We start from the raw sequence: 13,172 nt of genomic DNA on the forward strand, positions 1-13,172 counted from the left end.
ACACATGAGGTAAAAAACTTGCCTATTTAGGATTCTGTAAAAACTGCTTGAAATGTGAATCAAAATACTTACTTTTCCAACAAACTGATGCTCTCTAACTTTAATAATAAATTTTGCTTACTATTGTGTAATTTTGACTCTATAAAACAACCCCTACTTCATGGATGCAAGACTCTAGCCATCATGCACACAGGAAGCCCACCAAGTCCTGGCTCTTGCTCCAGCTTGTTCCTGGAAGTGCCACCCACTCCTGCGATGCTAACATTAGCCTTTCAATGTCTGGGTAGACAGGCTCTGGCCTCCAGCTGTAACCATATCACCATGTGCGGCCAACTCTTAACCCACACGTGGATATACACTGACCACTGTACATGAAACTGTAGAGACCACATGTGGTCTCCTTTTCGGAGAGACACAATTATACGTGAGAATGGCTAACCACATCCCGTTCAGGTTCTAGAAAATGGTATGGGGCATTTGAGACCCAAGCAGTTAATAGCCTCTACAAGAGCCAGCAAATATCCAAGGCCAGACAAAGCAAAGGTCTGTGCAAAGTTCTCTTATTGTCAAAGTCATGCAAGTGAAGGTCTCAGGTGGGCACGTCTTCCAAGATCCTTTCGTAAAGTCTTTGTCCACTTCACTACAACACAACAACTAAATTATGCCAGGCTTGAACCATATAGAAAAACAAAATCTTTCCAAAAGTATCAATACTTAGATTATTTTGAAATAATTCTGCACTACATTTGAGACTATCTGTCCCACCTATGGGCAAAAAAGATGAATTTCTGAGCATCTGTATGTACCAAACATATATACATATATTCACACGCATACATGCATGAGTGTATGTATATATATGTGCATGCATATATATGCATTACTTATTTACTATTGTACATATACCCGCCATATCCCCCATATGATGATCAGTATATGCATGTGTGTGCATGTGTATGGGAGAGAGAGAGAGACCAGGGCTTGAACCAAAGATCATTACAGAAACCAAACGTGTACCCCTTGTTTAGCTGAGCACACAGAAGCGTACCTTCAGAGTGCCAATGAGTGTGGTTACTTCTGGCTCACCCTAAATATTTCAATTAAGAGTAGAATCCACTTCTTGGTCTCACTGATCCACACTTTGTAACCCATCAACAAGTGTGGAACATTAGGAAAGCCATTTGGATTCCGAAGACCCCTCTTCCCTGCAGTGGGGAGACACACACGTGCAATGGCAGAGAATCCACGCACGATGAGCCACTGTCCATTTCTGTTGGCTTCCTGACCAGATGAATGCGGGGATGAGGGAGCAGAATTTCTCCGTATGTACGGATGAACCCCTCATAAAGTAGGTACACACTTCTGCCTTTTTTTTCCTGTGACATAAAAATAATGTTTATATTATAGCATTGCAACTATAACTCTAAAATATCATCCTTTTAAAATTGGCAGTATTAGGTTATTGGCTTCTCCAGAAAAGAGCCCTCGTAAATTAACAAGACACGCAAGACAGCAAATGAAACACAAAGACAAAAGAAATCAAAGCACATCCTACCTACAGAGCGGATTTGCATCTTCCTTTGTAGCATTCAGGCAGCACCTACTGGCCCCGGGGTGTTCTGTTCAGACCCCTGAGACGCTGACAGAATCCCAGTCCCCTCGTTTCTATTGCACTGTTTGTTCTTCCCCCCAGTAATCCACTGAGCCAGTCACTGAGAGGTTAACGAAAAAGCAACTTTATTCACAGAGGCTGAGACTTTGGGATAACAAGATAGCCGATGGCAGCCCTTCCACCACATTTTAGACTCACCACAGTGAGCCTAGGTCTCAACAAAGTTCTTCCAGTCAAGGACACTCGGCAGCTCACTGGAGCCGTCCCAGCAGCCGTGTGGGATGCTGTCGCGGAGACTGTAGGAGTCAGTGGCCCACAGCTCTAAGAATGAATTCTCAGAAAGTCAACTCTGTGCCCATTAATCATGAAATTATTATGATTGTCCTAAATGTCCTTTCCAACATATTAACCAACAGGCTCTCTCAATGTAAAGTTTGTGTCCAGTTTCATGCAAGTCCTGGAAACTATTTAAAAGTTACTTTGAAGACCTATCTCAGCCCGTCTCCAAGAACTCGCCACTTACTGTGCCTTTCCCACTTCACATAAAATCCAAGGAACTGGGGGGTTCAGAAAATCAAGTTCCAGAAGCCCTAAGACACCCCAAAGACTGATCACGAGAGTTCAGATGCATTTGCTGAAAGTTACAGGCTGAACTAAACTGTGAACATTTTAATCTTCTTAACCAGATCTTTGCTTCGGACCCTGCCTTTCAACCCACCCGCCCAGCAGACTTCCAGTCACCTCCATAACGGCGTATTTAGCTGCAGGCTCTGGGTCTGCTGAGTGGGAGTTGGAGGGAGGCGCAGGGTCGGGTTGCAGACTGGGATGCTGCCGGCTGGGAATGCCTAAAAGAATCCTCCCACTGCGCCTTGTGTTCCTTGGGGTCCAGAGAGGCCGGAGAGCGGCCTGTGGCCAACACTGGCAGACCCCTTGCCCCTCCTGCCCCTGACACGCCCCTCCTTCCGCCCTCGGCCTGCCTTTCATGTGTCTGTCCCACCGGCCTTTCGCTGCGCAGTAGTCCTTCACTGCACAGCTCTGGAAAATGTGATCACAGTCAAACCTAGATCTTGAAAAAAACAGGGAAATCAAACATCTTAATGTTGTCTGAGACATCTTCCCTCCCCTTCACACACTTCCGGTCTCCCCTGAAACCTTTGATCCCTTCCAAACAAAAGCAAAGAGACAGGACCACTGCTAGGGCTGGTGACATGTGTGGGGGACAAGTGTGTCAGCTAGTGACTAAAGCTACGTTACACAGAGTGCACCTTCCTAACAGTTGTTAACATAAGTGTTCTCACAGCAATCGTTAGAGTAAAAAGAGTCAGGTACTTAGCCAGAGAATAGAACATATTGTTGTTGTTGTTGTTACTGTCCAGAAAGAATTTTTTAAAAAGAAAATTTCTGTATTTAAAGTAAAAACGTGGTTTCTCATCTTCCACCTGGACCTTGGTGGTGAACCCTCACCAGGCCTTAGATCTGCCAATGAACCTAAAAAACAGGGTCACCCCCGGAGTCCCCACAACTGGATCTCAGGGGCAAACCCCGCTGTGAACACCCATCTTCCCAAGGGGTGAAAGCCAAGGTCTGAGTCGCAGTGATAACAGAGCTGGGGGAGCAGGGGATAAGCCTGAATGCCAGTGGCTCTCAGACGGAAAGAACCACATTTCTCCCCTCTGCTGCCTGCGGGTCGTTTGGGCCTGCACGTGCCCCAGACGCGCAGGACCTATGGTGAGTGGCTGAAGGCCGCACCTTTAAACTGACCTGAGCTCAAGGTGTTCTCCTGCTCGTGCGGTAGGAGGTCTAAGATGCCCAACTCCCTGGGGACAGGATCTTTTTAATATCCTAAGACGTCCGGGTTCGGGAAGGTCCCCTTCAAGAAGCACCCCCCCACCTGCGCGCATAAGTTGGAAATACTTTCCAAGGTCCACACCTCAGCCAAGGAAAAGATCTTTATGAAAAATAAAAAGCGAATTCTTCCCCCAGCGGTGGGAGCCGTGGCGGCTCACAAGTAGCTCAGACCCGGGCAGGGGAGAGAACGCTCCACCGCTCGCGTTACTGGAAGGGGAGCACGGTGTCGGGGAGCTGCAGGGGGAAGTAGGAGAGGAAAGGGATCCCGAGCTGGTAAAAGCCACCCTGGACGTGCGGGTCGAGCATTAGGGAAGCGTTGAAAGGTGGCTGGAGGTTAGCGGGGGTGGCAAGAATCGAGGTGCCGAGACAGCCGCTGGGCCCCTGCTTGGCAACTCCCTGGAGCTCGGCCCCTGCAGTTGGCTTCTGGTCCCGCCGCCCCGCCAGGATACTGTCTATGCTGAAGCTCTTGGACTTGTCGGAGCTCTTCGGAGAGGCGGGGCGCGGAGGGGACTCCCGGCCCTCCCTCGTGCGCCCTTGCTGGCCCACCGCCACTGCCGCTGCGACCTGGACGTTGTCTCCTGCATCCTGCCCTGGGGGCTCGGGCCCCGGGCAGAGGAGAGGTGCCGGCGTAGAGGAGCCCCTCCGGAGGTGCCAAGGACGCGGGGGCGCTCCCTCGTGGCTGGGGGTTGCGGGGCCCGGGCGCCTTTCCTGGCTCCCCGAGTCTGGCTGCGCCTCTACACCGTGCTCTTGCGCCTGGGGCTGAGACCGCTTGGCCTCAGGGGCCCCGGGGCCGGGCTTGGGCTTCCTCTTCCGGCGACGGTAGTTGCCGTTCTCGAACATATCCAGGCAGCGAGGGTCCAGCGTCCAGTAGCTGCCTTTGCCTGGCCGCCCTTTCTCGCGGGGCACCTTGACGAAGCAGTCGTTGAGCGAGAGGTTGTGGCGGATGCTGTTCTGCCAGCCCTGCCTGTTGTCGTGGTAGAAGGGGAAGCGGTCCATGATGAACTGGTAGATACCGTTGAGCGTGACCCTCTGCTCCGGCGCGTCCTGGATTGCCATGGCTATGAGGGCGATGTAGCTGTAGGGCGGCTTCTGTGGGGGCTCCGCCCGTCCCGCCGCGGCTAGAGCGGCCGCAGGGGCGAAGGCCAGAGGCAGCCCGGGTCTCTCGGGGCCGTACAGATAGAGCATGGGCGAGGCGGCCAGAGCAGGCAGCCGGGGACCGAAGAGGTGGCTCATGGCGAGGGGAGCCGGTGATGCGCTCCCCGCGACGCTAGCGACCCGGGCGGGCTTAGGGACTGCGCCCAACGCGGCTAGGGCCCTCCCGGGGAGCCGGCCGTGCGCCTGTCCCCCGCTCTGCCGCTCTCCCCGGCCGCTGCACGCTCTGTCCCTTCTTCATGGCTTCAGAAATGTTAAATAATTGTTATAAGTTTGCTATTATATGTTGACTTAGCGCTGGAAAATAAATTGTCTATGATAAACAGTCGTTGTGTTCCCAGCCCACCCACATTAATTAAAATTTCATTGCTGAAAAACTCCAAGCTTCTCTCTCCACGTGTCTTTTTGATACCAGCCAATCGGTTTCAGGGCTATTCCTTCATTTGTTTATAGAATTAGTCTGTTGATAAGTCCGCCCACCCAAGTTGAATCAAGCTGTGTTTATTTGGAAAAATTTCCGGGCACCCAATATATAAACGCACTGATCTGATGTTTGAAATATCACGTCCACCCCTTGACGCTGTAAGCACACACAGTCAGCGAGGCAGGATGTGGACGGCAGTGGCTGGGAGCGGGGGTCTGCCGGGCCAGGAAGGAGAGGTGGGGATGGGGGGCTGCGAGCAGGGGTGAGTTTTACTGCTGACCTAGGGGAGCCCCTGCAACCCCCGGGACTCCCACAAAAGGTATTTTCTTCTCCCTGGCTTACGTAGACTGGAGAGACGTAGACAGGGTACGATCTCACAAAATGCCTTCTAAGGTCTTTGAAAGCTTTTACATATGCGGGGGGGGGGGGGAGGCATCACTGTCTAAGAGGTTTGGGGCAGTCTGATGAGAAAGGATGCCATCCTCCTTGGAAAGATCCGGGGCACGCCCTGCAGCAGTGAGGACCTTTGCTAGGTGGCTAGTATCCAAGAGACAGCAAGCCTCGACCCCCAAGGCTCCCTGGGGACCCGGGGAAGGGGACTTCGGAGCCCAACTTTTTCTGAAGGGGAAGTATACAGTGCCAGGGAGCTGGAGAAGGGGTGCGTTACCTGGTCCAAAGCTCTGTTGAGGGAAGTTTCAAAAGAAACCCAACTGGCGAGTTCCGGGAGAGAAATTTAAGGTCTTTCTGCTAGGACTGAGGTTGCAAGCAAGAAACACCATAAAAGGGGAATTTGGCAGCTGGCGCGGGGAGAACTGCTATTTGTGAATGCGGGTCTCTTGCTTTATATTCTGCGCTTTCCTGTTTATAACAAGGAGGGGGGTTATAACAACTTTACAAGTGCACGCAGCTGGCCCGTGATTACATTAAGCATTTGCAAAGCCTGTTTGGTCTCCCCAGACCCACCCACTCACTCTGGGGTGCAAGCACCCCCCACCCCAATGAATTTTACACTTAGCCACGTCAGACTTAGAATCAGAAACCTGCGTGAGGCTGATTCGGTTGGAGGTAATTCTGCCCTCGCTCCACCGCGTTGGGAGGAGGGGTGCGTGTAGCGTGACTAGTTCCTGTTTATGATCTCTGATTAATATTTTTTAAGAAAAAAGCACTCTGGATAACTGAATTAGTGTTTCATTGAGTACATCGGCAGCGATGCCAAAGAGAAGAGGGAGGGATGGGGAGGCAGGTGGGTGCAGAAATTGCCCACGACCGGCTCCCACGGGGAATGGGAGGAGAGGTACTGAACGTGCATCGAGGGGCGGAGGAAGGAGTGGGGCGCTGCTGCCGCTGCTGTCACAGACAGGGGACATCATACTGTAGACTGGTCGAGCGTGCCCAGGAGAACTGCACCTCAAAATGGAGAGTCCAGAAGTTTGGAGGTTCTGGAGAGCCTGCGAGGGAACGGATATGTTTAAAATACCGAAAAGAACGTGGCAATCAGGGTCGAAAAACCGGTTTGGGTGCAGGCACTTATTGAGGGAGAGCCAGGCCAGGCCCAGGGACACGTCCAAGCCTCTGTCCGGGGAGCAGCATTTCTGACTGAGGCCGAGCCTCCGGGGCCTGGTCTTGAAGGCGGCCGTCTTGCCCGGAGTGGGCGGGGGCGCTGCCCTCTCTCTAGGTCCCTGGCTCTCCGGCACTCACCAGAGCACCCCTTGTAACTCTGGAGAGGAAAAAAAGAGCATCGATGACGTGCTTTTGCAACCCGCGGTCCCGCAGTCCCCGGGGTTCCCCAAACTCTTGAGATCGGCTTGCCCTCCGCAAGCTCAAGTTTGGATCCAGGTCGGTTTCCAGCCTCTAACAAACCCCAGAGGAAGATAAAAGGGAGTCACTACGCACCACCACCCCCATCTCCGCACCCTGAGCCCTTCTTGGAACTTCCCGGGCAACCGGAGTCCTGCACGCACATCCCCGCCTCTCTGGAAAGGCGCGCCGCTGGGACGCTTCTTCTAAACTCGAGGGCAAATCAGAGCTTGAATTCGTACAATAATAAACACCACCCAATTTGGGCATGGGCCGGACGCAGGAGGAGACGTGCGCGGCTGGTGGGCGGGGCACCGATAGTAAAGAGGGGGAGGGGGGAGGGGAAAAACCCGAGTTTTAGTTGCGGTCTGGAGAGCGCATTTGGTGAAGTTTGCTGAAGTTTGCAACGTTTCTCAGAGGATGTAGCCATAGAACTCCGGCCTGGCGCCCCAATCCGGCTCCCGCGAGGAGACAAATGCTGGGCTTCCAGGCGACGAGACTTTTGTAATTGCAGTAGGAAGGACAGCGCTGGGGCATATTTCCGGGGAGCGCAAGGCACAAGCCCTTTCGTCCGAGATCGGATGCGCCCTCGTGCGGAAGCTCTGTCTAGTGAGGACACAGCCGAGGCCCGGGCGGGGGGCAGACGAGCCTTGGAGGCAGCCGGGCCGAGTGGGTGTCCCGGATAGCCAGGTGGAGACACTGAAAGATTCAAAGTTCCCTGTAGGTTCCTAAGTCTTCAGATCCCAGAAGAGCGCACTCATCTCTGAAGTCAGTGCAAGCTCTTCTACCAGCCTGCAGGCAAGCCCTGAGATTCCCGTAAACTCCAGGGAGGATCATAGCGCTTCCAGCTCCGGAACCCCAGCAGAAATCTGGCTCAGTGTGGTATGGAAACAGCAGACAGTACCATTCCCAGCCCCCACCTTTCAGGAGAAAACCTTCTCCTGGCGCAGGCAGGGGGGAGGCCAGGCACACACCAAGACCAAAGCGGCCTCAGAAAAAAAGGCTGAAGGGGAGAGATGAGCTCCGGTCACCGCCTGCTCACTACCAGGGGCGGCTACTCTTCCTCTGCTCAGCCGGTGTATTACAAAGCAGATGGACAGTCGAGTTAACGACGATCTGTGTCAGCTCTCCAGATAGGTGCCTCACTGCCTAAGGGTGAAGACAGTTAACACATTTGGCTCTACCATGTGTGAGAAAACTGAGGGCAGAAAGATGCAAGACTTAGCAAGTACACCTTACTGACATCCTAAAAACATGGGAAAGGATGATGGTAATAAGGGTACTACTGATAACTAAACTGTCCTGGAGGCAATTATATGCCAGCACTGTTCTAAGTGCTTTTTTTGTGTTAGATCATTTCACCCTCATGGCAACCCCAAGAAACAAATCTTTATTGTTCCCATTCTTCAGAGTCAGAAACTAAGGCCAGGAAGTTAATTCACCCCAGGTACTCCTTGAGAGAGTGTTGCAAAGCCAGAAAAAAAAAAATCACATTGTAATTGCCACTGTGTGTAAATGCTGAGGGCCCTGTGGCAGTTCTGTTGAGAACACTTGCAGCATCTACGAGAGATGAGATGATCATCCATTTCACAGATGATGAAACTGAGGCCGGGCACAAAACACCCTGAGACATCGGAGGTGGTAAATAGCAGAACAGAGATCAGAAACCACACTTTTTCCTCCAAAGGTAGATTCTCTGAGGTCTGCCCATCTCCGGTGTCCGTGAGAGGCCCCCAGAGATGTGCCTAGAGTAAGCAAAGGGAGGGGGACCTCCAGAGAGGGGAGGCCATTGGGCACCTCAGGGCTGGGAGAGGTGGGCATTAAAAGTAGGAAACCGAGTCCTGGCTGGTGTCGCTCAGTGGATTGAGCACGGGCCTGCAAACCAGAGTGTCTCGGTTCGATTCCCAGTCAGGGCAGATGCCTGGGTTGCAGGCCAGTTCCCAGCAGGGGACACAAGAGAAGCAACCATACATTGATATTTCTCTCCCTCTCTCCTTCCCTTGTCCTCTAAAGATAAATAGATAAAACCTTTATTTAAAAAAAAGTAGGAAACCGAGAGTCCTCACACCCCACTAAAACCCAGGAGATCCTTTCCTTCCCACCCCTCCCCTTTGAAAGGACTGGGGAACAGGGTCTTCTGCTGCTTCTCTGCCGTGGGTGGGGGTGGGGTGGGGACTGAGCCATGAAGGTAACTGTCGTCCGGTCAGCTGATGCTGAGAGAAGCCCAGAGAGCAGGGTGAACTACTGATGGTTTTGGAGCTCATCTTGTTCCCAGAAGTGATTTAAAGGGTCTAAAACGGGGCAGCCAGGGCACACACTGCCCTTCCCAAGCAGTTTAGCCTGATACACGCAGTCAGTTGAGACCGGCGATTCCTTTCTCCTCTGTGGTCCAGGTGAACCCGAACGTCTAACAGTGCGTCCTTCCCACGGCCTGGGCCCTGTGGCGGCACTTCCACCTTGTGCGCTGGATTCATCAACCTTCACAATAGCCCTATTCGGTGACTCTATCATTTTTCAGTTGAGAAATGAACCCAGAGAGCGAGAGGTAGCATGCCCCAGGTCACAGGAACCCTCAGCTGGCCCGCGCAGAGGGCCTGAGCTGGTTGGTGTGTGTGTGTGCATGTGTGGATTCGGCTCAGAGAGAAAGGCTCCACTGAGGAGCCTGCCTGCAAAAATAACACGAAGGCAGAGAGAGCCCAGAGGGGCTGCTGGGAAAGGGGAGGCCCAGGGCCAAGGGCCACTAAGTCATGAGTCAGGGTGGTCTCTCTGGACTCCATGACCTCCCAGCCTGGGTGGGCACAGACAGAGCACAAAACTGTACCCCAGGCTCAGGAGACCAGCAACTACCCTCCCAAGGCTCCCCAATTCCGTTCCCTTAAAGGGCCCCGCAATGCCAGCAAGCTCATCAATCTGTCAACCCACCCCCTTCCCTTCCCTCCACTTCAGCTTTTCACACCCTCGCAGCCCAGGATAAAGCACCGCTGCCCCCCCCCACACACACACACACCGAGCCGACACTGGAGAAACCCCAGCGCCAGAGAGACCCGTTCAGGACTCAGACTCTACACCAGCGATGCCCCCCTGTCTCTGCTGCACAGCAGGCATGTTGCAAAAGCGAGAGAAAGGCTCGCACAAGTCCAGGCAGTGGCGCCTTCCCAGGCACGGTGGCCGTCCCCGACTGTGGCAGCCTCGCCTTCCGAGCTCCCTGAAACATTCCACTCCCTTCCTCACATGCCTACGTCAAAAAGCAAACATTTCAAACATCTTGGTGAGGTGAGGCCACGCAAGAAAGAGGCAGGCAGGGAATGCTTCTCAAAGTTTGGAAAAGCATTCCAAATATGTGGGGCCAGAAAGCAGTCCCCGGTGACTCCAGCCCAGCGCGCCCTGCTCACCTGGAGTCCAACCCCAGCTGTCTCTGGCCTGACTGATACTAACAGGCAAACCCTTTGATTTCTACTTGTCCCCTTCCACCACACTGAGAGGCAGGAGCGTACTGACCAGGGATGACCCCGGGCACATATTCCGTGAGACGTCAGGTACAGGCTCCAAGACCCCAGCACATTCTCAAGAAACTTAGTTCTGCGAATAAATCAAAGGTATCTTTCCTTGGCGTCAATCTCTCTACCCACCTCAAGTTTATGGTTATTAATAAATTCCCATCAGGCTAACCTTGGCCAATATTTTGTCTAGTTTTTTGGATTTGGGGTGGGGAGAGGAGCGAGGAGACAAGCGTTCAGCCACAGGGACTTTTTTTTCCCAAAGGGAACCTGGGAACTCTGCTCTCTGTGCTGAGTGCAGCTCGCAAGCCTCTCCCAGGCCCGGAGGTGACCCCCAGGCAGTCTTGGGGTAGAGGGGAGGAGATGGACCCCGAAAGATTTATGAGCCATGTGCCGAAGTTCCCAGGGCCCTGTCGTTTTCTTCCCTCCAATGTTGGATCTTCACTTCTTGCCACCAGGGAGGGGAGAGGGAATAACCGAGGGCCATAGCCCCAGCTATGCCGGGAGGGAAAGTGCTAGGCTGCCTGAAATGCCCTTGCACTCACCTGGTCATGCTACAGATGAGAAGACCCAGACCAGGGAGGGGAAGTCGTCCGTCCACACAGCAAGATGTGATCTTCTAATTCCTAGCCCAGTGCTCCAGCAATTCCGGGATGCAAATCACCACTGATTTTGGTGGTCATAGGGACAGGCCACTTGAATCAGATCAGGGAGGTCCAGCCAGCCACAGACCCCAGTCAGGTTTTGGAAAAGAGGTCGGAGTGGGCGGCACACCAGCAGTCCTTTCTCCCGGAGAGCGGTGAGGTTGGGGCACCGGTTCGAGTCTTATGAGAAGCAGAGGCTACTCCGACGGCAGCCTCTCTGGGGCTGGGACTGTTCAGGGTGCTCAGGGGCCACGAGGTCTCTCCAGGCAGCCCGTATCTGTCAGAGCTGGACCCTGTTTAGAGACACAGTCCACCCAGCCAAGGCCCGTCCAAGAGGCAGGGTTAGCTTCGAGGGAAATGGTTTCTGCTGTGGTCTTCGGGTTGCTTCTGTGTTATTTGCAGTATCTTTGAGACCTGCAAAACTGTATCTTATTGGGTCAGGAGGGAACATGGTTATCAGACATAGCTTTATGCAAACTGCATCCCGGGAGCCTGCAGCGGACTCTCAGGCCCTTCTGTCCTGGATCTCCTTTCCCCTTTTCTTGAAAGGCCCCGGGCCTCCTGAGGACCCAGTGGCTGAAGGAAGGGGCAGCAAATGGATCAGAGAAGCAGACAGTCCGTACCTGGCACACAGTCTTTGCACCCAGGCAGCAGAGTTGCAGGGCCTGAGAAGTCATGAGAAGCAGCACAGCCGGGGTCTGGACTCCCAGCTGCTCCAGGTGTAGTGCTGCAGGATCTTCCCTCTCCGTGGGGAACCACAGATGTCTGAGACTGCCGCCGAACTCTTAGGCCCGAGGCTGGGCTGAGCCAGCTCTGAGCTCAGCACCCAGCACACTGGCCGGCCTTCGGGCATGACCCACACCTGCCTTGGCCCCCAGTGTTTCAGACGGAGGGATCTTGAGGTGACGCTACACACCCCAGCCCTCCACACTGCCACCTGCATAAAAGCCCCAAACACAATCCCCTAAGCTCCCCATGTTCCCAAGGGAATGGAAGGGCCCCTTGACATGGTCTCCACCCATTTGGGGGAAACCTTCTCGAGCCACCCACTCTGGTGATTGGCCCACACACAGCAGAATTCTTTAGGAAGCCTTCCAGAAGGTAGAAGAGCCAGGGCGATTTCAGAGCTGGTGCGGGTCTGTCCTCGTACTCCATCCCATTTCTCTCCTTCATTCTCCATGTGTCTACCAGAGCTGGCCTGAGTGCCAGAACTGAAGATGAGGGCAACCTTTTGGGGGAGACTTTCTGAAACACCTGAGGAAGGAGAAAGGCAGCTAGAATAGTCCCCTCCTCTCCTGCGGCAAACAGCAGAAACGAAACCGGAGCAAAATGAAACCAGCGTGCCAGAGCTGGGCAAGGAGCAGGGCCGCCTCTTTCTGCAGCTCACAGAGGGAGTTTCTCTCTCTGTGTCTGTCTCTCCCTGTCGCTGGCTGGTCCAGCTCACCCAACCAAAGCACTGTGGCCTGGAGGCCGGCTGAAGCCCAGTGTGGACAGAGCACTGGGGCTCCCTGACCCTGTGCATTGTGAAAAGGAATAAAATGCAGGGGGGTTTTTGTTTTGTTTTGTCTTGTTTTGTTTTGCTGTTATTTATTTGTTTATTTTTACCACATGCCACCTCTGGGGCCACAGATTGAAAGAATCTGTGTCATGCATATGGGGAAATGTATTATGCCCAAACTTCCCCCAATTTCATCTCAGCATAACACAGGGACATAATGCCAATTTTAAAACAACAATACAGCACCCAGGTTACGTTCCACACCATTACATCAGACAGAATCACCTTCTGGGAAATCATCCTGGCCTGAGATGTTAGGGTCACAAGGAGCTTGTCCCTTGGTGAGGCACAGCTCACCTAACTGGGGTGGGAAACATTCCCCAATTTGGACAGGAAGACCAGGAGAGTTGTAGGTTTCAGCCAGTTACATAGATAACGACGCCTTTTTTCCTTGGCTACATCTCACAAATGTTGTGTTGCTAGTAAAGTAAAAAAGATGAGATATCAAAATTAAAAAGAAAAATAATCTCCCTATTATTTAAAGTCTGAAAAAGTTGATAAATTTAGTCCTCGAAGCATTGGAAATTATTTTTGAAGGGCAGTGAAGCTTTATGATTTTTCACTGCAATAGGGTAAAGGTTTAGAAATCAAATCAAGAAGTAAAGAGATCTGAGACCCACCCCTGACCTGGCCACTACCA

At 52.9% G+C, this 13,172-nt stretch overlaps 1 protein-coding gene across 1 annotated transcript; it reads right to left on the reverse strand.

Annotated features, from left to right (window-relative positions):
• Window positions 1–3,180: 3,180 nt before the first annotated feature.
• FOXL1 (forkhead box L1) lies at window positions 3,181–5,459 on the reverse strand. Its single transcript, XM_037142379.2, has one exon. The coding sequence runs from the start codon at window positions 4,691–4,693 to the stop codon at window positions 3,665–3,667; it is 1,029 nt and encodes a 342-aa protein (XP_036998274.1). The 5' UTR covers window positions 4,694–5,459; the 3' UTR covers window positions 3,181–3,664.
• Window positions 5,460–13,172: the final 7,713 nt, after the last annotated feature.

This window comes from Artibeus jamaicensis, unplaced genomic scaffold (genome assembly GCF_021234435.1).
Source record: "Artibeus jamaicensis isolate MK-2021 breed Jamaican fruit bat unplaced genomic scaffold, CSHL_Jam_final contig_464, whole genome shotgun sequence".
Taxonomy (NCBI): domain Eukaryota; kingdom Metazoa; phylum Chordata; class Mammalia; order Chiroptera; family Phyllostomidae; genus Artibeus; species Artibeus jamaicensis.

What these genes read in the sequence shown, in the direction of transcription:
- FOXL1 (XM_037142379.2), bottom strand. Translation starts at nt 4,693, where the DNA reads ATGAGCCACCTCTTCGGTCCCCGGCTGCCTGCTCTGGCCGCCTCGCCC.